The following is a 27,291-nucleotide window of genomic DNA, read 5'->3' on the forward strand; positions in this document are numbered from 1 at the left end:
ACTAGGCCTAAATGTGACCAAAGTCACGGAAAAAGAAAAGAAGCTTAAAAACTGTGAAGAAAGAAGCTAAGAAAATATGGGATGAGAAGGGACAAAAGCCTGAGAAGGCACAGTGAAAAATCACTAAAATAAGAGCCAAAAAGGAACAAAATGAAGCTCTTCCGAACCAGGCGTGAGCAGAAACTACAGACGCAGTCATCTCCTCACCGCAGTAGAAAAAACTGCGGTAACAGTGCCCTGGTGGCAGGCAGGAAAGCACTCGCGCATGCGCGGTGGAGTGTGGCTCATGCTCCACAAAGCTCTCTAAAGCTTGTTATAAGCTCCGGACCGGGCAATGCAGTACCATGTTATCCACTTGTGATAATAAATAGACCTGCTTGTCCTCCGAGAAAATATGTTTCAGTTTGGGAAGGGCTGCTGGGGAGCACTTTTGATAAAAAAAAAAAAAAAAGAATGGGAGGGAATTTTCTATAAACTGTTAAAGGTTTCAGTGGCTAGTAACTTGATAGAGAATGGATATAAGATGTACTAATGGCATTATACACCTGTCTGCTTGCAGTGGATATTTGGGACGGATAGTGATCAGTGTTGGCATTCATATGGGGACAGACACTTTAAAGCATATTTTATGGTCTTGCCCTAAGGCTTAAAGATTTTTGAGACACTGATTTTGATCTCATCACTGCCATATTGGGAACCCAGTGCCTATGACATATGGACTGCTTGACATTAGCCCACAGAGGCTCCCAACCGGACTCCAGAAGTTTGTGGTCAGTGTGACTACAGCTAGTCATTTGGTATTGGCATTGGCCTGGAAGAAGCCTGAAGTACCATCTATTTCCCAAGTTCTTGTAAAAATCAACTCTCTCTATTGAATGTAAAAGCTTACGGCACTGAGACAGAATAGTCCTTCAGTTTGCTAAAGTTTGGGTCCTGTATGGTAAATAGAAGGAGAGAGCAGCTTGTCCCTTGCAAATACTGGATCATAATGCCCTTGTTTGTGTATGATACATTGGGTGGACCTGACACTAATGTAGGTTTTACCTGTAGGGAACGTATGGGGGGGGGGGGGGAGTATGTTGGCATGGGAAAGGTAACCTGAGATGGTAATCACTGGTGTTATTCTCAGCAGTGTACTGAAGAGTCATTGTACGCAATCTACACGTGTACTATCTTATGTGATTGTTTCATACTTTAAAGAATAAAGGAAAACAAATCAAGTGGTTTTTGTATATGCTGTAGTCAAATGCACTACTGAACAGCTCCTCTTCTTTACTATGGCTTGTTTGGCTTGCAAGAAAATTTCAATTTGACAAGGAGGGGCATTGCTACTTTATGGCATCTCTTTCTATAAAATGAACTTCAGAAAGGCAATTGTTTGTACTGCCTGATCACAACTACACTCTGATTACTGAAACAGAGAGAAACAATTGGCCTCAGGGCTTATTTGGGCAATTCTCCCTGTGGGCACCTACAGCATCCTTACAACATGTAAAAGTTATAACATCCAGAGCTAAGGCTGGTGTAGTGACAACATTCACAACCCATGGAAAAAAGGAGTCTTACATATTCTGCCTTGCAATGGCAGAAGGAAATAAACCCATTCTGGCTGATTTGTGGGCAAAACATATTTTGCTTAGGTTTCTCTGCAATGAATTTACTGCCTTTTGCCTTATACTTTTTTTTATCACTTCCTGGGCTTTCCCTTTATTTTTTCTCTCTCTTTTTTTTTTTAAAAGCAAAAAGAGAAGGTACCATTTTGCAGAACAGAATTATTTCAGGAACTGCCTAGAAGCAGCACTTACTTAACATTTGGATCTGCAGTGCTATGAATCTGCTCTCCCAGTATCTGGACTGCTTGGAGTTGGGTAAAGCCGAGTGGTCTGAATTTAACAGCTTGAAGTAGTTCTCCAATATGGTGCTTGTTTCCACTTGCCGCTGGTCTGAGCTGCTGGTCAACAGAATATGTACCACTTCTGTCAGGCACATGAGGGTTAGCTCAGCCTTCCTGCTTACTTCCTTGGGATTCCAGTCATCCCAGATATCGGAGTCTGCCAGAACACGCATTAACACTTCCACAGTGGCCGGAGATATTGCTTGAAGAGCATTTCTCTGAAATACCCCCAATACAATTATAACTTTGAGAATATTAGGGCAGAAAGGTTCAAGTAATTTGAATATCAACTTTTTAAAATGTAGGGGGTCAATATTTAAAGGATTTATGCTCCTAACTTTGGGAGTTATGTTCCTAATTGGCCTCTTAAAAAATTTATTAAAACTGAGTGCCAAAATTAATACTCAAAATTTAATTATACTCCTAAATTTAGGAGCATAAAAAGTAGGTGGCAACAAGGGTGGATATAAGGTAAGGGGGGGGAACAGGAGCTTAGCACCAATTTTCAGAACTAGGCTCATAAATTAAACTCATAAATCTAGATAAATGATTAGAAGGACTAAATTTATAAGCATAACTTTTAAGTTCCTAAATTAAGATGAATTTGCAGCTGAGTACGGGGCACAAATTCAGAAGCATAACTTAGAAGTACAAGTTTAGGAGCTCAGTGTTTTTGTTTTATATTTAAATATTAGACCCATAATTTTTACTGGGCTCTAATATATCACAAAGCAGACATAAAACATACCAATTTACAAAATTACCCATTTTATGGGCAGAGTAACTGCTCTGTATAACAACCATGGAAATCTTTTACCTGTAGATTTTACACCAGTTTTCCACATGAAAGAATGCATGTAACTTCATTTTAAAAATTACCTCAGAGAAAATACCCATACTACAGTTTATTTTTGTGGATATTTTGCATACCTTTGAAAATTCATGTATGTATACTGCAAAACCCTCATTAACCACAACCCCTCAAGGGTACATCAAGCGATGCAAATGTATGAACTCAGAAGCACTATGCACAAACAGAAGTGGGCAATTTTGCAAAAGGCCATGGAAATGGCTTAAATAAAATACACTTTCAAAGACAATATGCAGTTTTATCAATGTACATGAATAAGAGCAATCTTTCAAAACTGTACCAAGAATTATAACTTACAGGGGAATTCAGATGATTATATAAATTAAATTGGCTAGTGAATCAAAGAAGGGGGGGGGGGTGTTCTCAGCATCAACATTTACAAGTGCATAATAGACTAGCACTATACAAGTATTTTAATATTATTAGACTCAGGTTATTTTAAACCACTGACACTGCAGGTTGCTTTTAAAGTCAAAAGCCTATCAATTAAGAAAAAGAGGAAAGGCCTGGAAAATAATTTGTAAATAACTTTATCTATCTAAGCCATTTTTCAAATTGGCTTATCTAGAATACTCCTTCTCTTGCTTAATCTGATAAAATAAACTGAAAAACCTTATCAAGAAAAAAAATGGGGGGGGGGGTCTCTCTTTAAACTAGAGAGAAACTACTAAACCAGAGGCATTAGGGAAATCTTTTCTGCTTCTTTGCCAAGCAATGTCATTTTATACACACAAACTTGTTACGACTATTAGATCACTACCATACGCCTAGAACAGGGAATTAGCCTCATTCCAACCTTTGATTCTCTAAGCAAAGATCTCCAAAAATCTACCTCGAGGTCTAACTTATTTTATTTCACGTTTGCTACTTACCTGCCCACCAGCCACAATGGCTCCAAACAGATGTAACAGACAACATTTTAGACTTTCTTTGAGGTGCTCACTTTCTTGGAAACACTCTAGGAAAACAAAAAACTAAAGATGGGCTTGTGTATTTTAGACCCCAATTTAAAATACAAATTTAAATACGTAATTGTTAAAAATGCATACACTATGAATTCAAACACATAATCCTTCCATAAAGAAAAGTACAGAAGGCAAATTCTACAGCACAGACAGGAAACACAGAAGGGAACTTTTAGTTGCAGGAATAATCTGAATGTGAAGGCACAGGTTTAAAAAAAAAAAAAAAATCAGTAAATTCCCCTCAAATTAGAGCATTTCTGAAGTAAAGTAGCTGAAAGCTGCCCTAGATTGGATTATCACCTAATTTCCACAAATACTTTATCAAATTTAATTAGAATTATGTCTTCCCATCAGTTCTTGGTTCTGTTAACTCCCAAACCAGTTTACACTATGGATTGTGTATAGAGCAGAGTATCTGTTCAATGGCTGCTTTCCTGCTGTAGTCAGGGCTGGCCCTAATGCTAAGCAGACTAGGGGGCAGAATTTGAAGCAGCAGCATGTAAAGCAGTGCTTAAATGTTGTCAGCATGGTGGCAGGCCTTTAAGCAAAGGCCTGTGCTCAAGACAGAAGAGACAGGATGCACAGTCCTTTGCTTAAAGCCCCTTGTCATGCTGAGCTTTGTTTTATTCAGCTGGAGATAGGGCAGAAGTGGCGGCAGGCCTGGGGTTGGGGGGGGAGGAAGGAAGATGCTAGACTAGACTACAGGGAATGAGGAAGGGAATGAAAGGGGACAACTGCTGGCACAGAGCAAGGTGAAGGGAAAGAAGGGGAAAGGTGCAGGACATAGGCAAGTAGGAAAGAAAAGATGCTGGACTAAGGTGGGGAACAAAGGGAGAAATGCTACACACATTGCACGGGAAAACTGAAAGGAAGGTGAGAGATGCTGGACAAGGAGAATGGGGAAGAAGAGAGATGCTGAACTATGGGGTGGGGGGGAAGTGGGGAAGAGAAAGGGAAATGTTGTATAGAGGATGGGAGAAGGAAAGCTTCTGGACACCTGGCATAAAGTGGAGAAGAAATGGAGAAATGCTGGTCATAGAGCAAGAAGGGAAGGGAAGATGCTGGACACAGAGCTGGGGGGAAAGAGATGGAAGGAAAGAGAGAGGAGGAGTAAGAGGCTGAGGTAGGAAGGAGAGAGATGGGGAATGGGAGCACTAGGTTGAGGGAGATATTTAAGGACTAAATGGTGAGGAGGGGTGAAATGAGTGGTTAAAGAAAAAAAAATAAATGGAAGAAAGATGAAAGTAAAGGTTCAATGTCAGAGAGATACGGGGCAGGAAGTGAAGACCTCAGGAAGAAAAAGATAAATGGTAAATAGAAAGGAGACCCCCCCATAACATAGCTACAAAACAAAGGGAAGAGGAAACCAGAGACTGGGAAGGAGAAAATTAGAAAATAAAATGGTCAGTCAAAAAAAGATTGAAAATAAGTTTTATGTTTCTATTTAGTGATTGGAACATGTCAGTCTTTGGAATTAACATCTGCTGTTTTATAGAATCACCATACTATGGGGAATGCATTCAATTTCTTTTGGTGTCACACTACATGAAGAGTGTAGATTCTTAGTGTTTAAATTTTGTCTGCATATTTCTATTTTTAGTAATTTATTCTGTACTTGAGGGTCTACCCATGTTCAGCATGTGACCCAGACCAGACAGTCCGTGGAGTTTTTATATATGATCTGCAGTAATCCAGCTTAAATTTTCCCTGTAGGTGCACTCATGTTCTAGGGCTCACTGCAATATTTACAGTACTATCCTTTTCTTGGTAGGCTTGTTGTTGTGTGAGTTCTGGTCCTGAGTGATTTTATAGAGTTTTGGATTACAATATGCCTAGTACTGATGAGGACGTTTATGTTGCTATTACTGAGATGAAATGAGAATCAGGCATATCTTTGTATAGTGAGTTCTCTGGGGAATATCCTAGTTCTGCTCTACACCCACTGCAGAGCGAGGAGGATTTCTGTGGATACCGACTTCATGAAGGTCAAATGTGCATAATCAGTGGGAATTTTTTTTTTTTACATTAGACTCCTAGGCTATTTAATTTAACTGCTACAATTTATGCCAAGGATACCCTGCAATTGAAAAGTTCTCATTTCTTCATTACATAGCACAGGAATGTAAGTTGCATTCTTTTATCTTGGGACAATCCTCTGGTCAGTGTTCTGAGTGAGGGGGCCCTCTCTCCTGCCTTGGTCCCTAACCAGAGCTCTGAGGGGACTTTCCCATTTGGGTGCCTTGGGGGGGGTCACCATATTATCTCGTCTTAAGCAACAGATTGGGAGAAGGCACATGGTTGAAGGTTCATCTAGGGCATTAGATACCCTGGCTACACTCTTCTGTTTTTATCAGAGTCTCACAGTGATACCTTACCATTCCAGCCTCAGTTTTTGAGTACCATGTGACATCAACACGAGCAGCCAAGGTACAGGCATTCCATATCAGCACATTTTGTCAGAAAGCACAAACTGAACACTCAAAATACAGGTACGTTATCTTGAATGTCTTTTTGGTTTTGGTTTACTTCTTCTGCGCAATCTCAGAAACATAAAGCTACTGCTGTTGTACTTTGCAAGCCTACTATGCTGTGAAGCATCATCAATCATATAAAAGTTTGGAGAATGGTGTAAAAGATGATAAAGGAACTTACAATGACTGAGACACAATTTGACATGTGAAACAATAAAGGCAAGAAACACTGTATAACAATGCTCTAATGTCATATTCCATTCTAACCCATTTGGTTTGCCTCAAAATGAAAAACCTTTGTTTTTCTTTCACAACGGATGTTTCAAACAAGGGTGCAACAGTGTGTTCCTCCTTAGTTTTGAGATATTTAATTTTGTGAAGGGGAACCAATATACCATTTTTGATTTTCATAATGAATCAAGAAACTTCAAAAACAACTGTAAAACATTTATCCAAACTTGAACTTTTCAGTTGTGGCCTGGTTAAATTTTCTGTACATACAGTTGATAAAGTAAGTGTTAATTATGGAAAGCACACCAGAGTTTACCAAAAACAGAAAAGTTCAAAAAGGACATTGTTGCAACCAACTGGCTCATATTTTTCACAATGCAACAGGGCACCCTGTGGAGAACTAAGATACTGATACAGAAAATGTTCAAGGTGTATACTCATTTTGACTTTTCTACGATGAGAAGAGCAGAATTGAAAAGTTTTATGACTCTGTTGAAGTGAAGACATGCAATCTATTACCCGATGATTTTCTCTGCTTCCACCTAATGAACGATTGGTGAGGATGAATTCTCCACAATATTGTAGATTCATTTCAACAATGAGAAAATTAGCTAATCTTTATTTTCTCTCTCAGCCACACTCTGAAATTATCCATAGACTGTACTGAACCTTTCAAGACCAATTCATTTAGCTTATCTCAGTGTACAAGTTAATGACTGGAATCTCCGGAAAACTTGAAAGATTAGAGACAAGGTATTTGAGTCCACTGTGAATACCATACTGAAGCAAATTATGGCAGACACTAATGAGAAATGAGAAATCCAGGTCAGCATAAACTGTGCATCCTGAATGCAAATTCTTAAAATTAAGAAACAGAATCTGGAAAATGGTACTTACGATAAAAGAAAGGAATAAATTCCACAGTGAGGGTGGCCGGTTTATATTTCTGTCTGCTTTTTTCCACAGCACTCAAGATTCTTCTATAGGAAACCAAATCAAAATGGACAAGTCAAAAGTGCACAAACATTTAACTACCTGGGCAGAAACGTGCTGTCATTAACTTTCCAGGTACTCATACACAACTTTCACTAGTCAAGGAAATACAAACCGCATCAGAGAATGAGATTTCAGCTTGAACCTAGGCCCCACTGCCACAACATAGTAACTTGCGTCAATTAAAAGAGCAGTGAAAAAGAAAGGGAGGGGTAGTCAGGAATAAACAACCTTCAGAGAGCTCTGCTTTTTATCTTCTTTGCTGAAGGTGATCAGTCCAGTTGGCAATTCTGCCAATATTAATTTATTCCTTTCAATGCTGAGATTAGTTAAAATAAAGCAGAGTAGGTAGTGATGATACTTTCCCTAGCTTAATTAATGACATAGGATACAAGCTTGTTTAGGAATACCAATTTTATTAGGCCATAGAGATTTTAGTGGTTTTGAAAGTTTACATCAAAAATCATATTAGCCCAGAGCTTCCCAAACCTAACTTGGGGACCCCCACCCCCACCCCGCCCCAGCCAGTCAAGCTTTCAAAATATCTACAGTAAATATGAACAAAAAATTATGTTCTTACCTGACAATTTTCTTTCTTTTAGTCACAGCAGATGAATACAGAGACTTGTGGGTTGTGACCATCTACCAGCAGGTGGAGATAGTGCAATTCAGTACTCTATCTTATAGGATGGCATGCTCCTTGGTCAGTCAGTATTTCTCGTAACCAAGCAGACGGAAACAGAAGTAACATTTCTCCTTCCCCACACGGAAAAGTGATAAACCAAAACTGCAAAAACTAACCAATGACACAGGCCATCTAAAAGGAAAAAATGTAGCCACTACCACCTAAGCAAGAGAAACCGCTGGAAGAATACAGGGTGGGACCCTGGATTCATCTGCTGCGACTAAGGAAAGAAAATTATCAAGTAAGAACATAATTTTTTGTTCCTTAGTGGCAGCAGCAGATGAATCCAGAGACTTGTGGGATGTACCAAAGCAGTTCATAAATAGGGTGGGAATCTGCAACTCCTGCGGAACACCCAAAGGAAGCCCACAAGCGAGCAGAGACATCCAAAGGAAAATGAATGGAGAAAGCAGCAAGGAAGACCAAGACACCATTCTACAGGATTCTTCCATGGAAACCCAACAGGCTTTGGTTAGGAAGACATGCCAGCCTGGGAGCAGGCTTCCCAAATCCATCTGGAAAGGGAGAAGTGCTAGTACAGATGTGGACTTAAAAAAAAGCCTCTGAAGTCCAGCAAGTCAGCATGGCATTGGAGGATGCATTACCCATGGGAAGACCCAAACAAAGCCCAAAGCAACTAACAGACCAACAAGTCTCTGGTCCCTCCCAAAAAGTTTAGATGGACAAGGCATAAGGCTAGACAGGAGGCATAAACAAAGCCCAAAAGCGCCTGAGAAAGAGAGTGCGGAAACAAGCCTACCAACCCTCCAGCCGCAGGAACGTGGAGGGACCAGACAGGACCAAACCCGGCATATCGAGACCTTGCATGAAGAGAATCTGAATCTCAGAGAACACCAGGCTACCTTGGGCGATCATACCCAGCATCAGCAAAACGATGAGCTGTCGGCCCAATACCCTGCCTACAAGGGATCCACCAGACAAGACAGCCGAGCCCCACATCTGGCAGCCCAGGAGGCGGTTGGCTGTCGGACCTCTGACAGAATCCAAACCTCTTATCTCCAGCTAAAGAATGCTCAAGCAGCAGACGAGCTACAGAGAAGAAAAAACACTGAATTGCCAGCAGAAGGCAGTACTGCACCCACCAGAACAGACCGAGATGGACTCAGATTCCCAGGGGAAGGAGCTGCACAGATGAAAAGAAATCCAACACAGGCAAGAAAGCCCAAGATCAAGGCCATGTCACCCAGAATGCACACATATTCCCAGACCTGGGCGGGAAAGCAGAACCTGAAAGATGAAAACTTGGGAGCAGGAGCATGAGTAAAAAATTCCAGCCTGAAACCTATGGCAAATTCCCCGACCAGATATTTCAAGAGTTGAGTTGTAAATAACAGACTCACGGGGAAGAGAATACCCACCAAAAGGACTGAAAAAGAAAACAACGGTTACCTTGGAGAAAACTTGTGTACCCTGTAGAGGCAGAGCCTTAAACTACCAAACAGGTGATAGGATAGAACTGGTAATCCACCCTTGTGAAGGAAGTGAACACGACAATCCTGCCCTTGGAAAACAACCATGGAAAGCAAAACAGCAGAATGCCAAGGCAATAAAGGAAGTTTCCACAAGGAATGCAAAACACAGAAATCATTGTGCGAAGTCAAAGGGGTGGGGGTAACAAATCTCACCAAAATGAGAACCAGGAGGGCAGCCATACTCCTTGCCAGAGTGAACCACTACCGACTGTCATGTGCCACTGTGCAATGTGGACTCGTAGAAGTCCAATCCTATGGGTAAGCATCCCCTGTCCTGAAATTCCAAGTAAATGGAATAATCTCCCATGCCCACACACAACTGGGAGCAAACTAACTGAGCTGAAAAGCAATAATAAATGAAAGATGCCTGCAACAACTTGAAAAGCAGAAAGATATGATGGAGCCTAGAAACATAGTCCAATAGAACACTGTGGGGGAGTGTGAGAACTCCAAGTGTAACCCTGCTAGAGGAGGTCCAAGACCCATTGGCCTGAGGCAATGGAGATACACTCCTTAAGGAACCCGAAGAGGTCTAACAGGAATCTGAGAAGGGAATTGAGCCCCCATCCCTGGGACATGCAGAAGGACATAGGAGACCTGGAAACGAAGGTCCACACGGGTGGTAGCAGGAAAGCCAGCCTGGTCAAAAGACAGCTGAAATGGGACCTGGATCCACTGGCTTACTGTCCATTGCACTGAATGCCAAGCTATTCCTCAGAGCTTGTCAAAGTGGGAGCCCAGAAAGCTAGAACACCTGGGAAACAGCCCTCGGCCACAAGATCCTTAAGTGAGACTGAGATGACTCTGCAGGCTGATCTCTAGTAATCACTGAGATCAGGAGTTCCCCAAGGATGGAACCTGAGAATTCCAGATGTCCAAGAAAACCTACCACTAATGGGATAGAACGCCAAAAAGAACCAGAGGAGGCCATGTGCAGCTGTCCAATGACAAAACCAGAACTATCCTCATGATGAGGAGAGGACCAAGAATTGTATGAGGTGGAAAGTGGCAGCTGAACCCACAAAGTTACGATAACAGACATCTACTCTCATCATTAGGCATCACCTGGTGATTCTGTGCCCCTGAGCAGGTTTACATGGCCACAAACTAGCGCTAAACAGTGAGGCTGAGAGGCCAAGTCAGAAGGAGTAATCAAAAAAGGCTGCTAGCACCTTTGATCCTAACCGATGACAAGCCGCCATGGGACTTGAATCAGCAAACTCTATATCCAGGCTCACACTCTCCGCTGTGCGATAAGCAGAAAGCTATACTGCAAGCGCTAGCTGACCCATATAAAGAACAGAAGGAAAGGCTCCAAAGCCACAGGTAGAACTACGACCTGCAGCAAGTGGTGCTGGTGACCCAGTAGCAGCTGAAGCTAAAATGCAATATATAGGGTATGATACATACCTGTAGCAGTTGTTCTCCGAGGACAGCAGGCTGATTGTTCTCACGACTGGGTGACGTCCGCGGCAGCCCCCACCAACCGGAAATAAGCTTCGCGGGACGGTCAGCATGCAGGGCACGCCCACCGCGCATGCGCGGCCGTCTTCCCGCCCGTGCGCGACCGCTCCCGCCAGTTGAATGACTAGCAAAAAATATGAAACACACAACTCCAAAGGGGAGGAGGGAGGGAAGGTGAGAACAATCAGCCTGCTGTCCTCGGAGAACAACTGCTACAGGTATGTATCATACCCTTTCTCCGAGGACAAGCAGGCTGCTTGTTCTCACGACTGGGGTATCCCTAGCTCTCAGGCTCACTCAAAACAAGAACCCAGGTCAATTGAACCTCGCAACGGCGAGGGTACAACAGAAATTGACCTACGAAGAACAACTAACTGAGAGTGCAGCCTGACCAGAATAAATTCGGGTCCTGGAGGGTGGAGTTGGATTTACACCCCAAACAGATTCTGCAGCACCGACTGCCCGAACCGACTGTCGCGTCGGGTATCCTGCTGGAGGCAGTAATGAGATGTGAATGTGTGGACAGATGACCACGTCGCAGCCTTGCAGATCTCTTCAATAGTGGCTGACTTCAAGTGGGCCACTGACGCTGCCATGGCTCTGACACTATGAGCCGTGACATGACCCTCAAGAGTCAGCCCAGCCTGGGCGTAAGTGAAGGAAATGCAATCTGCTAGCCAATTAGAGATGGTGCGTTTCCCGACAGCGACCCCTAGCCTGTTAGGGTCGAAAGAAACAAACAATTGGGCGGACTGTCTGTTGGGCTGTGTCCGCTCCAAGTAGAAGGCCAATGCTCTCTTGCAGTCCAATGTGTGCAACTGACGTTCAGCAGGGCGGGTATGCGGCCTGGGGAAGAATGTTGGCAAGACAATTGACTGGTTAAGATGGAACTCCGACACCACCTTCGGCAGGAACTTTGGGTGGGTGCGGAGCACTACTCTGTTGTGATGAAATTTGGTATATGGAGCATGAGCTACTAGGGCTTGAAGCTCACTGACCCTACGAGCTGAAGTAACTGCCACCAAGAAAATGACCTTCCAGGTCAAGTACTTCAGATGGCAGGTATTCAGTGGCTCAAAAGGAGGTTTCATCAGCTGGGTGAGGACGACGTTGAGATCCCATGACACAACAGGAGGCTTGATAGGGGGCTTTGACAAAAGCAAGCCTCTCATGAATCGAACGACTAAAGGCTCTCCAGAGATGGCTTTTCCTTCCACACGATAATGGTAAGCACTAATCGCACTAAGGTGATTCCTTACTGAGTTGGTCTTGAGGCCAGACTCTGATAAGTGCAGAAGGTATTCAAGCAGGTTCTGTGCAGGGCAAGAACGAGGTTCTAGGGCCATGCTCTCACACCACACGACAAACCTCCTCCACTTGAAAAAGTAACTCTTTTTAGTGGAATCCTTCCTAGAGGCAAGCAAGACCCGGGAGACACCCTCAGACAGACCCAACGCAGTGAAGTCTACGCCCTCAACATCCAGGCCGTGAGAGCCAGAGACTGAAGGTTGGGGTGCAGCAACGCTCCGTCGTTCTGCGAAATGAGAGTCGGAAAACACTCCAATCTCCACGGTTCTTCGGAGGACAACTCCAGAAGAAGAGGGAACCAGATCTGACGGGGCCAAAAGGGCGCGATCAGAATCATGGTGCCGCGGTCTTGCTTGAGCTTCAGTAAGGTCTTCCCCACCAAAGGTATGGGAGGATAAGCATACAGGAGGCCGGTCCCCCAATGGAGGAGAAAGGCATCCGACGCTAGCCTGCCGTGTGCCTGAAGTCTGGAACAGAACAGAGGCAGCTTGTGGTTGGTCTGAGAGGCGAAAAGGTCCACCGAGGGGGTGCCCCACGCTCGGAAGATCTTGCGTACCACTCTGGCATGGAGCGACCACTCGTGCGGTTGCATGACTCTGCTCAGTCTGTCGGCCAGACTGTTGTTTACGCCTGCCAGGTACGTGGCTTGGAGGAGCATGCCGAACCGACACGCCCAACGCCACATCCCGACGGCCTCCTGGCACAGGGGGCGAGATCCGGTGCCCCCCTGCTTGTTGACGTAATACATTGCAACCTGATTGTCTGTCCGAATTTGGATAATTTGACAGGACAGCCGATCTCTGAAAGCCTTCAGTGCGTTCCAGATCGCTCGGAGCTCCAGGAGGTTGATCTGCAGATCCTTTTCCTGGAGGGACCACAGACCCTGAGTGTGGAGCCCATCGACATGGGCTCCCCACCCCAGGCGAGATGCATCCGTCGTCAGCACTTTCGTGGGCTGCGGAATTTGGAATGGGCGTCCCAGGATCAAATTGGTCCGGATGGTCCACCAGAGCAGTGAAGTGCGGCAACTGGTGGAGAGGCGGATGACATCTTCTAGATTCCCGGTGGCCTGGAACCACTGGGAAGCTAGGGTCCATTGAGCAGATCTCATGTGAAGACGAGCCATGGGAGTCACATGAACTGTGGAGGCCATATGACCCAGAAGTCTCAACATCTGCCGAGCTGTGATCTGCTGAGACGCTCTGGTCTGCGAAGCCAGGGTCAAGAGATTGGTGGCCCTCGCTTCGGGAAGGTAGGCCTGAGCTGTCTGGGAATTCAGCAGCGCTCCTATGAATTCCAGAGACTGAGTTGGCTGGAGATGGGACTTTGGGTAATTTATCACAAACCCCAGCAGCTCCAGAAGTTGGATAGTGCACTGCATGGACCGGAGGGCTCCTGCCTCCGAGGTGTTCTTGACCAGCCAATCGTCGAGATATGGGAACACGTGCACTCCCAGCTTGCGTAGATAGGCCGCTACCACCACGAGGCACTTGGTAAACACTCGTGGGGCAGAGGCGAGCCCAAAGGGCAGCACACAATACTGAAAGTGCCGTGCGCCCAGTCGGAATCTGAGATACTGCCTGTGAGCTGGCAGTATCGGGATGTGAGTGTATGCGTCCTTTAAATCCAGGGAACATAGCCAATCGTTTTTCTGAATCATTGGCAGAAGGGTGCCCAAGGAAAGCATCCTGAACTTTTCTTTGACCAGGAATTTGTTCAGGCCTCTCAGGTCTAGGATGGGACGCATCCCCCCTGTTTTCTTTTCCACAAGGAAGTACCTGGAATAGAATCCCTGCCCTTCCTGCCCGGGTGGTACGGGCTCGACCGCATTGGCGCTGAGAAGGGCGGAGAGTTCCTCTGCAAGTACCTGCTTGTGATGGGAGCTGAAAGACTGAGCTCCCGGAGGACAATTTGGAGGCAGGGATGCCAAATTCAGGGCGTATCCGCACCGCACTATTTGGAGAACCCACTGGTCGGAGGTTATGAGAGGCCACCTTTGGTGAAAAATTTTTAACCTCCCTCCGACCGGCAGATCGTCCGGTACGGACACTTGTAGGGCGGCTATGTTCCCGTGGATCCAGTCAAAAGCCCGTCCCCGGCTTTTGCTGTGGAGGCGCAGGGGGCTGCTTAGGCGCACGCTGTTGACGAGAACGAGCGCGCTGGGGCTGTCCCTGTGCCTGACGAGGCCTTCGGGCCGGCTGGTTGTACCTACGCTTTGCAAAAGAATAGGGTGCAGCCTGCCGTGCCCGGGAAAAACGCCCACCCGTGGGGGCGGGTGCTGAAGGCGCCCGGTGGGAGAGCTTGTCGAGAGCGGTTTCCCGCTGATGCAGTTGGTCCACCATCTGCTCGACCTTCTCACCGAAAATGTTATCCCCCCGGCAAGGGACGTCAGCCAGTCTCTGCTGGGTGCGGTTGTCCAGGTCAGAGGCACGCAGCCATGAGAGCCTGCGCATCACTATACCTTGGGCCGCAGCACGAGATGCCACGTCACAGGTGTCAAAAATCCCCCTGGACAGGAACTTTCTGCACGCCTTCAGCTGCCTGACCACCTCCTGATAAGGCCTGGACTGCTCCGGCGGGAGCTTATCGACCAGGTCCGCCAGCTGTTGCACATTGGTCCGCATGTGGATGCTCATATAGAGCAGGTAAGATTGGATGCGGGTCACGAGCATGGAGGATTGGTAGGCCTTCCTCCCAAATGAGTCCAGAGTGCGAGACTCCCGCCCCGGGGGCGCCGAGGCGGTATCCCTCGAACTCCGTGCCCTCTTGAGAGCAGAATCCACGACCGCTGAGTCATGGGGCAACTGGGGCCGCATGAGCTCTGGGTCAGAGTGGATCCTGTACTGGGACCCTGCTTTCTTGGGAATGGTGGGATTAGTTAGTGGTCGCACCCAGTTCCGGAGCAGCGTCTCCTTCAGGACATTGTGCAGCGGTACCGTGGAGGACTCTCTAGGTGGTGATGGATAGTCGAGGACCTCGAGCATCTCGGCCCTCGGCTCTTCCACAGAGACCACGGGAAAGGGAATGCTTATAGACATATCCCGCACAAAGGAGGCAAAGGAGAGACTCTCAGGAGGTGAGAGCTTCCTCTCCGGTGACGGCGTGGGGTCCGAGGGAAGGCCTGTAGACTCCTCGGAGGAGAAATATCTCGGGTCCTCCTCTTCCCCCCACGAGTCCTCGTCCTCGGTATCGGACATTAGCTCATGTAGCTGAGTCCGGTACCGGGCCCGGCTCGACGTCGAGGCACCAAGGTCTCGGTGTCGTCGAGCGGTGGACTCCCGCGCCGGCGGGGACGGAGCTCCCTCCATCGACGTCGACGGGGACTCCACCTGCGTGGCTGTCGAGACCGGCACCGCAAGCGGCGGCGGTGTCGACTGCCCCGGCGCCGGGCTAGAGCTCGCCGGCGCCACAGTCATCGGCGCCGAGGGCGCAAGCACCCCCGGCGCCGGCACAGCCTGGCGCATCAGCCCTTCCAGGATCCCCGGAAGGATGGCTCTGAGGCACTCGTCCAGGCCCGCTGCCGGGAAAGGCGGTGGGGCCGGTAAGGGTGTCGGTGCCGGAAGCTGCTGGGGGCCAGGAGATGGCACCGAGGTGCCGGAACCCCGACGCGTCGGTACCTCCACCACCGACGGAGATCTCTCCTCTCTGCGATGACGCTTCGGCGTCGACTCCTCTTCAGGGTGCACCGAGGGCTCCCGGTGACGGCGCTTCTTGTCTTTTTTCCGGTGCACGTCACCGGTGCCGGAGGGCATGGAGGAGGAGGAGGTCGATCCCCCTCGGTCTCGGGGTACCGGGTCCGACAGGGTTCGGTCCCGTGGCTCACGAGTTGAGGGAGTGACCGGGGCCGACTGCCCACGCGGTCTCTCTACCCCACTCTCGCCGGCGGACCGGCGGGCCGACGGGACCTGTTCTCCTGGGGTCGCTGCCATCGGTGCCGATGTCTCGGGCATCGATACCGGTACCGAAGAACCGGTCTTCGATACCGATGCCGTCGAGGTCGACGTCGAGGGGCCGGCGCAAGTTCCAAAAAGACGGTCCCGCAGAACTTGCCTCGCAACCTGAGTCCGTTTCCGGAGACCGAGACACAAAACGCACGACTTGAGATTGTGCTCCGGCCCGAGGCACTGGAGGCACCAAGCGTGGGTGTCGGTCTGCGAGATCGGCCGGCCGCAGCGACCACACTTTTTAAATCCACTCGGGACCTTCGAGGACATCGACGGAAAAATCGCGTCGGCGAAGTCAAAGTCGGCAATGGTGGCTAAAATCACACCACGAAAATTGTAACCGACCGAGCGGCCACTAGGCCGCAACGAGGCGTCCCCGCTAGAAAGCGAGGGAAAAGAAGGAGCGCGTGCTCCACACGCGCAAAATTCTTTTTTTTTTTTTTTTTTTAAAGAGAAAGAAGAAAAAGAAGAGGCCGAACAGGCCAAAAGCGACGATCCGCGTAAACGCGGTCGAAAAAATCCGGCGGCTGAAACGAGAGAGAGGGGAAAACACAACTCTCTCAGTCGCGGAAAAAAAGTAACTGGCGGGAGCGGTCGCGCACGGGCGGGAAGACGGCCGCGCATGCGCGGTGGGCGTGCCCTGCGTGCTGACCGTCCCGCGAAGCTTATTTCCGGTTGGTGGGGGCTGCCGCGGACGTCACCCAGTCGTGAGAACAAGCAGCCTGCTTGTCCTCGGAGAAACATAAGTACATAGGTATTGCCATACTGGGAAAGACCAAATGTCCATCAAGCCAGCATCCTGTTTCTAACAGTGGCCAATCCAGGTCACACATACCTGGCAAGATCCCCAAAAAGTACAAAACATTCTATACTGCTTATACCAGAATAGTGGATTTTCCCCAAGTCAATTTAATAATGGTCTATGGACTTTTTCTTTAAGGAACCCGTCCAAGCCTTTTTTTAAACTCCGCTAAGCTAACTGCCTCCTTTACCACATTCTCTGGCACTGAATTCCTGCGACCAGAGACAGAGCTCCAAACCAGATACTAGAGCTCCTGTGGAATATCCACATAGTCAACCAACACTGCAGCACAGTGTAGCTGTCTCAGGCCCACTGGCCCCGGGACTGGTAGTGGGAAGAGGTGCTACCGAAGAGGAGTCTGCCAGGTATAGAACTGGATTGGTCACCTGGAAGCAGAATACCAGCAGGGGCGTAGCCAGACCTCGCTGGGGGTGGGGGGCAGAGCCCGAGGTGGAGGGGCACTATTTAGCCGCACCCCCTCCCCGAGCCGCCGCCACCACATTGGCCCCCTCTCCCGGCCTGCCGACAACCCCCTTGAACCTCCCCTCCCGCGCCGTCGCATCAGATACCTTGTTTGCTGGCAGGGGTCCCCGAACCCCGCCAGCCGGAGAATCTTCTTCAGCGCCAGAGTAGTGCCTTCGTTCAACGAAGTTCCTGGTGTGATCAGCTGTTTCTGACGCCTTACGTCCTGCATCGAGCTACATGCACGGTACAGGACGTAAGGCGTCGAAACAGCTGATCACACCAGGAACTTCGTTGAACAAAGGCACTACTCCGGCGCTGAAAAAGACTCTCTTCGGCTGGCGGGGTTCGGGGACCCCCGCCAGCAAACAAGGTATCTGATGCGGCGGCGGGGCGGGCAGCGACAGCGGGGCGGACGGCCACGGCGGGGGAGGGTTGGTGGTCGAAGGGGGTTCAAGGGGATCGTCGGCAGGGGGGCCAGGGCCAGGGCCAAATCTACGGGGGCCCAGGCCCCCTCAGGCCCCACGTAGCTACGCGACTGAATACCAGGCTAGATGTCCCATACGCTGCCTCTGAAGGCCAATTATGCTCCCTTACAAACACTTGAGGGCCACGGGTTTCAGTATTAGCAAAAACCAGACAAACTATATAAAGAGGGAAGGTCCCACTGAACTTTATTTCTGAGAAGTTCTGAGAGGAGAGGACATTTCTCTGGTAAGTGAACACTATTTTGTTTTGTGTTTTGGGAACTGAAAGATTGGGGTTTAAAGGAGGAATTGTAGGTTAGTGATAGGCAGAATGAAAATATTAAAAAAAACAAATGTTATCAACTAATCTCCATAGTCCTTTTCCTTTAGTTTAAAACTTGAACAGTGCCTGCTAGAGGCTTTTTTGTGAGTTGTTCTTTGCAACCCGCGTAGATTCCGTTGCAGTAATCTGCGTGACTTAGGACCATTGACTGTACTAGTTTGCGAAAGGTATCTCTTGGGAAGAAAGGTTTTTATTCATTTGAGTTTCCACATTGAGTAAAACATTTTCTTTATTACGGTTTTTACTTGGCTCTCGAGGGTGAGATTGCGGTCGATTGTGATTCCAAGTATTTTTAGGCTGTCTGAGATCGGGAGTGTTTGTCCTGGGGTGTTTAAGGTTGCGGGTTTGTAAGTGTTATGTTGAGATGAGAGGATAAGGCAGTGTGTTTTTTCAGTGTTCAGTTTCAATTGAAATGAGTTTGCCCAAGAGTCCATGATGTTCAGACCATCATTAATTTCATTGGTTATTTCAGTCAGGGTATGACTGAAGGGAATGTAGATTGTAACATCATCTGCATAGATGAATGGGTTAAGGCCTCGATTGGATAAGGATTTTGCCAGTGGGATCATCATCATGTTGAAGAGTATTGGTGATAATGGCGATCCTTGAGGTACTCCACAGGTTGCTTTCCATGGTGGTGATGTGTTTGAATTTGATTTTACTTGGTATGTTCTGGTGGTTAGAAAGTCTTTAATCCATTTAAGTACGTTTCCAACAAACCCAAAGTGATCAAGGAGTCTTAGTAGTATGTTGTGGTTTACCATATCGAATGCACTCAACATGTCAAATTGAAGGAGGAGTATGCTTTTACCTGTGGCTATTTCCTGCTTGAATTTGGCCAGGAAAGTGATTAGGACAGTTTCGGTACTATGGTGGGAATGGAATCCTGATTGTGAGTTATATAGTATTGAATACTTGTTCAGGTATTCCTTTAGCTGTTTGGTCACCAGGCTCTTCGTCAGTTTTACTATTAGAGGGATAGACGCAACAGGGCGATAATTGGTGAGGTCGTTAGTTTTTTTCTTAGTGTCTTTTGGTATTGGAGTAAGTAGGATGTTACCATGTTCCTCGGCGAAAAAACCTTGTTGTAAAGTGAAGTTTAGGTGGGCTGTGAGGTCTTCAGTGAATCGGCTGGGGGCAGATTTAAGTAGATGACTGGGACATATGTCCAGTTTACGGTGGTTGTTGGCTAATCTGTGAATCGCTTCTGTGACTGATTCGGTGGTGAGTAGATTGAATGTATGCCAAATACGGTCAGCTGAGTATCCGCCCGGGATTTGGTCTAGGTCCTCAAAGAAGTTTTCAATGTTGTTGTTGTGAAGAAGGGTGCTGCGTAATTTTGTTATTTTGTCCTTGAAGTAGGTAGCCAGTTTGTCTGCGGATGGTATGTCTGTGCTGGATGTAGTGACAGGAGTGGTGTCTAGTAACTTATTTGCAAGCTGAAATAGTTTTTTAAGGTCTTTGTTATCCGGTCCTTATTTAGTCTTGTAGTATGACCTTTTGGTTTGTCTAATTGCATATTTGTATTTTCTGTGTATTTGTTTCCAAGCATTGAATGTATGTTCGTCTTTTGTTTTTTTTCTATGCTCGTTCAAATTTTCTGGATTGTGTTTTGAGTTTTTTTAATTCATCATTGAACCACGGTATCGAGTTTTGTCTTTTTGATAGTCTGGTCGTTAAGGGTGTTATTTTGTTCAGTATGCTGTTGCATCTAGCCTCCCAGTGATTGAGACAGTATAAGGAGTTGGTTCGTGTTGTCCATTTGTTGTCATATATCTGTTGCCAGAATGTTTGTGGGTCTAATTGCCCTCTCTGGTAGTGTAAGTTGTTTGTTCTGAAGTGCGATATGAGCCCATCTTTCGACATTTTAGGGATAGGTTCAGTTTATAGTGATCGGTCCAAGGTGTTTCTGACCATTTGGTATCTGTTATTGATAGGTTGTGATCTGATGACAATTTATATGATAAGACGTCCAGTGTGTGTCCCTTGTGGTGGGTAGGTTGCATGCGAGGCCATGTGAGATCCCAGGACTGTAGGAATTCTTTGCATTCGCGTGTACTGGCTGAATTGGGGTCTTCTAGGTGAAGGTTTATGTCACCTAGTATTAGTGTATTGGAGTTGTTTACACAGGTGTTTGAGATACTAGACTTAGTCCTTAGTGGTGCTCATGATCTAGTGCAGGGGGTAACGATACGAGGGCCGCTTGATAACAGTGATCATAATATGATCGGTTTTGATATTGGCATTGAAGGAAGTGAAACTAGGAAATCAAGTACGCTAGCGTTTAACTATAGAAAAGGTGATTACGACAAAATGAGAAAAATGGTGAAAAAAAGACTGAAAGGAGCAGCTCGCAGAGTAAAAAACTTGCATCAGGCGTGGATGCTGTTTAAAAACACCATCCTGGAGGTTCAGGACAAATATATTCCACGTATTAGAAAAAAGGGAAAAAAGACTAAACATCAGCCGGCGTGGCTAAACAGTAAGATAAAGGAAATCATTAGAGCCAAAAAACAATCCTTCAGAAAGTGGAGAAGAGAACCAACTGAAAGTAACAGGATAGATCATAAGGAATGCCAAGCCAAATGCAAAGCGGAGATAAGGAGGGCAAAAAAGGACTTTGAGAAGAAATTAGCGTTGGAAGCAAAAATACATAGTAAAAATTTTTTTAGATACATTAAAAGCAGGAAACCGGCCAAAGAGTCGGTTGGGCCGCTGGACGAAAATGGTGTTAAAGGGGCGATCAAGGAGGACAAAGCCGTAGCGGAGAAATTAAATGAATTCTTTGCTTCGGTCTTCACCGAGGAGGATTTGGGGGGGACACCGGTGCCGGAAAGAATATTTGAAGCGGGGGAGTCGGAGAAACTAAACAAATTCTCTGTAACCTTGGAGGATGTAATGGGTCAGTTCAGCAAGCTGAAGAGTAGTAAATCACCGGGACCTGATGGTATTCATCCCAGAGTATTAATAGAACTAAAAAATGAACTTGCGGAGCTACTGTTAGAAATATGCAATCTGTCCCTAAAATCGAGTGTAGTACCGGAAGACTGGAGGGTAGCCAATGTTACTCCGATTTTTAAGAAGGGTTCCAGAGGAGATCCGGGAAATTATAGACCGGTGAGTCTGACGTCGGTGCCGGGCAAGATGGTGGAGGCTATTATTAAGAATAAAATTGCAGAGCATATACAAAAACATGGACTGATGAGACAAAGTCAGCACGGATTTAGTGAAGGGAAGTCTTGCCTCACCAATCTAATGCATTTTTTTGAGGGGGTAAGCAAACATGTGGACAATGGGGAGCCGGTTGATATTGTATATCTGGATTTTCAGAAGGCGTTTGACAAAGTGCCGCACGAAAGACTCCTGAAGAAATTGCAGAGTCATGGAATCGGAGGTAGGGTATTATTATGGATTAAGAACTGGTTGAAAGATAGGAAGCAGAGAGTAGGATTGCGTGGCCAGTATTCTCAGTGGAGGAGGGTAGTTAGTGGGGTCCCGCAGGGGTCTGTGCTGGGTCCGTTGCTTTTTAATGTATTTATAAATGACCTAGAGATGGGAATAACTAGTGAGGTAATTAAATTCGCCGATGACACAAAATTATTCAGGGTCGTCAAGTCGCAGGAGGAATGTGAACGATTACAGGAGGACCTTGCGAGACTGGGAGAATGGGCGTGCAAGTGGCAGATGAAGTTCAATGTTGACAAGTGCAAAGTGATGCATGTGGGTAAGAGGAACCCGAATTATAGCTACGTCTTGCAAGGTTCCGCGTTAGGAGTTACGGATCAAGAAAGGGATCTGGGTGTCGTCGTCGATGATACGCTGAAACCTTCTGCTCAGTGTGCTGCTGCGGCTAGGAAAGCGAATAGAATGTTGGGTGTTATTAGGAAGGGTATGGAGTCCAGGTGTGCGGATGTTATAATGCCGTTGTATCGCTCCATGGTGCGACCGCACCTGGAGTATTGTGTTCAGTACTGGTCTCCGTATCTCAAAAAAGATATAGTAGAATTGGAAAAGGTACAGCGAAGGGCGACGAAAATGATAGTGGGGATGGGACGACTTTCCTACGAAGAGAGGCTGAGAAGGCTAGGGCTTTTCAGCTTGGAGAAGAGACGGCTGAGGGGAGATATGATAGACGTGTATAAAATAATGAGTGGAATGGATCGGGTGGATGTGAAGCGACTGTTCACGCTATCCAAAAATACTAGGACTAGAGGGCATGAGTTGAAGCTACAGTGTGGTAAATTTAAAACGAATCGGAGAAAATGTTTCTTCACCCAACGTGTAATTAGACTCTGGAATTCGTTGCCGGAGAACGTGGTACGGGCGGTTAGCTTGACGGAGTTTAAAAAGGGGTTAGATAGATTCCTAAAGGACAAGTCCATAGACCGCTATTAAATGGACTTGGAAAAATTCCGCATTTTTAGGTATAACTTGTCTGGAATGTTTTTACGTTTGGGGAGCGTGCCAGGTGCCCTTGACCTGGATTGGCCACTGTCGGTGACAGGATGCTGGGCTAGATGGACCTTTGGTCTTTCCCAGTATGGCACTACTTATGTACTTATGTACTTATGTAGATGAAATCTGTGAAGATAGGCTGGCTTTCATTCCAGTTACCGGGCGGCCTGTAAAACAGGATGCAGGTCAGTTGGTCAATCAGGGATTTGCTTTGGATTCTAAGTGAAGCAATTTCTAGTTGGGGTGTTATGGACTCGGCAGTGGTTTCGATAATGAATTGTGCTCGGTGGATTAACGCTATGCCTCTGCCTCTCTTTTCCAATCTGGTCCAGTGAGTGATTTTGTAGCCTAGGGGGCATAGTTCGAGGATGATAGGGTTCTTTTGGTTGTGGATCCATGTTTCAGTGATGAAGATAAGATCGAGGTTTTCTGAATTAATCCAGTCTAATATTGTTGTTTTGTTAACTACAGACCTAGCATTAATGTAACCCACTTGGATATTTTGGTATTGGGCTACTGGATATGATGTTGTGTGGATTCTTATGAGTTGTTGTTCGTTGGATGGTGTCTGTTTGTTCTGCTAGTTCCTTCCATTGCGTTGGTGATGAACGTAGTTGTACAATTTTCCTTTAGTTTGGTATCAGATTGGTGGAGTGTGGAGTGTTTGATCAACCTATGGTAGTTTTGGAGGATGGGTATGGTATTGTATTCTGTGAGTGGGATGGATAGTGTTAAATGGGTCAGTGTGAGGGAGTAGGTTGCTAGGAGTATTTTGATTATATTCTTTTTGGTGTCAATGTGGGACAATTGTTTGAGAGTAATGTCCTGGTCAGTCGCTCTAGTTCTGGACACCGTTTCTGTCTGTTCCTTCCTAAATGCAGCTTAGTGCTGCAGTGTAGGTATAGGTTTATATACTCACGGTTAGATGCTCAGATTCTCAGATGTACTAGAGCTCAGGGAGGCCTCAGTCCTTAGGAGTGTGAATGATGGTTGAATTTAGGAGAGATTGTTGAGTTTCGGAGGGATAGTAGTGTATTTTAGGTGTGTTGCTCCAGGATATGGCGATTCCTCATTGAGTGGAGGTCGGAAACAACAGATGGTGATCCGGGGTCATCACTGCTGGTGTGTGCTGTGTCTGGGCTCCTTTGTCCAACGGTTGAGGCGCGTCAGCGCCCTGGGATTAAAGGTCTGGCCTTGGGTGTCTCCGCTGATCTGGACCCACACTATTGGGCCACAACAGCCGCCTAGGGCGCATGCCACGAGGTATCGGTGTTGGGCCCTGGTGTCGCTTATCACTGTTAGTCAGATTCAGTAGCGAGGCTGCCCGTAGTATGGTTGTTTCATAAGGGGTCAGAACGCCGTCCGTCATGCCACCACGCTGTGCCCCCTGTTCCAGCAGCGGAGCTGCGCACCCACACTGTTGCTCCGGCTCTGCAGTGAGGCCGCTCGCCGGTTTGTGTGGCTTGTGAGAGGTCAAAGCACTGTCTGGCGCGTTGCTGTGCCTCACGTTCAAGTAGTGAGGCTCTTCGCTGGTTAGGCGGGTTGAAGGGTCAGAGCGCCATCCGCCGCACCGTCACACTGTATCTTTCATGCGTCCAACCTTCCTGGTCTAGCCGCATCCAGCTGAGCACAATATTCCCACCTCGGACTGGATCTGGCCTTATAACGCGGGGACCGCATCGCACTCCGGTGTATCCTTACGGCCGGGCCGACCACCTCTATGTCCCTGTCTCAGACTGGGTCCGGGCTAGGAGTGCGGGGGCCCTGTCTCACTCCAGTGTGTCCCTTCAGCCGGCCCGTCCACTGCTTCATTCGCCTTCAATTAGGTCTCAGCCCGGCTGCACTCACCATGGGGGCGCCTCAATCAGTCCGTATTCGTCGCCGCTCCGCTCGACCTTGTCTGGGTAAGTGGGCACCTTCGTCCTGGTGAAGGCACCGACTGCTGCTCCGTCCGACTCAGTCTGATCTGGGATCGGGTCCGTCAGGCGCCATCTTACCCCATGATAATTTCAGCATAGATGTATAATTTTGTGTCAATTGACCAAAGTAGCTCAGCCAGAGGCTTGAGGTAGATATTAAATAAAACAGTATGGATCCCCGTGGCACCCCACTGTCCAATGCCCAAGGTGATGATGCGCTGCTGCTGAACAGAACTGTTGTGTATCTGACAAATAGGATTTGAACCAAGTAAGTACTGTGCCACTGATACCTGTTTCTGCTAGTCTTGTAAGCATGATATTATGGATCCACGGTGTTGAAGGCTGCCGAGAAATTGAGCAACACTAGTATCGAAGCAGATTCCCTGTCACGGTTTCTGTGCAGATCATCAAGAAGGGACACAAGAACTGTCTCTGTTCTGAACCCAGATCTAAAGCCATTTTGACATTGGTCTGGCTAATTGCTTTCAATTAGCCAGTCATTGAGTTGACTACAGACTGTCCATTCTACAAGTTTTGCCAGGAAAGGAATGTTAGAGACAGGTCAGTAGTTTTCGAGCTTGTCCTGGGTCCAGTGAGCTCCTTTTCAGTAGGGGGCGCACCACAGCTCTTTTTAGCGTTGTTGGCAGCTTCCCTTACATAAATGAGGAGTTAACAATTTTTGTGGCCCCTTCAGTGAGGCCTGTGCTCGCTCATTTTACAACCTTATGCTAGGCAGGGATCAAGAGGGCAGGTTGCAGGCCATACACTATTCAGGATATTTTCAAGAGCTTCCTCTGTGACCTGGATGAATGAGTCCCAAATGGCTATGCATGGCGGGGAAGAGGGCGTGTTCTCTTCATTAGCTGGTAGGAGCTTTGATGGGACTGTCTGTAGGTCCTAATGGAGGCCTTTAATTTTGTTGGCAAAATAAGTGGCAAAATCACTGCTGGTTAGTTGTGAGTGGGAAGGCTGTTCTGTTGTGGTGTTTGCAGTAGGCTGTTAGGCTGTTTACTATTTTGAATAGCTGCTTGGTTGAATTTGCAGCTTGCTCTATGTGTTGAGAAAAATATTGTTTTTTTTTGGCTGTTACGGCCTGGTGGTACATTGTCATGTGTTCCTTACAGTTGCACCTGTCTTCATCTAGATGAGATTCTCTCCATTTTCTTTCAAGTTGATGTCCTTGACGCTTAAGGATCCACAGTTCTAGGGAAAGCCACAGGGAATGTTTGTTTGTGGAGCATAGGACCTTCTTTAGAGGGACTGTTTTTTCTAATGCCATTCCTAAGCATGCATTCCAGATATCAACCTGTTCTGATACTGTTATCATTTTTCATCCACATGGAGGTAGGGCAAGGCTTATTTTGCACTGTGAATCATTTTCATGAGATTCTTGTGACAACCTGCATATATACTGTTGCACAAGGGTCAAGAGTTGACAAAATCAGACTTTGGATAAAAGCCTAAATGTATAAGCATCAAACATATTTCTGATTTTTCTAAGTTTTCTCATCATAAGAAAAGACTTCTTGTTTAGTAAATTCATATGAGACTCCAATGTTAATGACCCAGATAAGATCTTAATAGTATTCTTAAATATGAAACGCTGACCACATGATTTCAAACTATTATTCCATATATCACTAGACTGACCAAAGAGTAATAACTTAGTTTTATCCCTATTAAGCCTTAAAAATTGGGTATTAATCCAGGTTTCCAAAAGTATTATTCTTTTATTTGGACTGCCGTTAGCCCTGGTGTACCAGCAACCGGAAGCAAGATCATTATATCGGCAGCATAGCTATAACACTTTAAAACCAGCTGAATTCATTATATTACCCAATGATGACATCAAGATATTAAACAATGATGGAGATAAGGGGAACCTTGTGGAACCCCGCAGCCAGCACTCCATGGCTCAGATATGTTCTTCTTAAATTTCACATTATAGGTCCTACAGGTGAGAAAACTCTCAAACCAAGACAACACATTGCCTCCAATACCGAAGCTATTTAGTACTGAATCAGTTACAACTGGTAAAACTTTCAAAGGTCCAGTGTTCTTTTAGATTGGGTTATCTCTACTTGCAATCTGTCTATTTTACCTTTGAAATAATCTGTTAATGATTGAGGAGGAGGAAACCGTTCTAAATCCTGTTGCATTCAATCTGTTGGTTTTACATGTCACTATTTGGAACAATTTCTTCTGATTTATCAATTCTTCACCCACCAATTTTGAATAAAAGATTTTCCTCTTTTTAAATCATATATTTAAAATAACTAATTGCCCTTCCTCCACTCCTCCCTCTTACCCACAACCTTATCTTTTTGCCAGGAATGCTCTAACCTCCTACATAGTTGCTTTTGTGTATTCAATTCTGTATCATACTAGGGATCATTTCTTTGCACTCTAAATTGCTTCTTAGTTTTAGAAGCAACAGTATCTAAAACCTCTTCAGACATTAAATTCCAATTATGAATAAATAAAACTTCATTATACTGAGAGCCGTGAATTCTCTGCTCTATAT

General features: G+C 46.4%; 1 protein-coding gene across 1 annotated transcript in view; it reads right to left on the reverse strand.

The window, feature by feature from the left end:
- NBEAL1 (neurobeachin like 1) overlaps window positions 1-27,291 on the reverse strand; it is a 502,828-nt gene that overhangs the window by 377,944 nt on the left and 97,593 nt on the right. The window contains 3 exon segments of the mRNA XM_030208867.1: window positions 1,806-2,112; window positions 3,638-3,723; window positions 7,330-7,412. Coding sequence (XP_030064727.1) covers window positions 1,806-2,112; window positions 3,638-3,723; window positions 7,330-7,412 — 476 coding nt within the window.

This window comes from Microcaecilia unicolor, chromosome 7, assembly GCF_901765095.1.
Source record: "Microcaecilia unicolor chromosome 7, aMicUni1.1, whole genome shotgun sequence".
Taxonomy (NCBI): domain Eukaryota; kingdom Metazoa; phylum Chordata; class Amphibia; order Gymnophiona; family Siphonopidae; genus Microcaecilia; species Microcaecilia unicolor.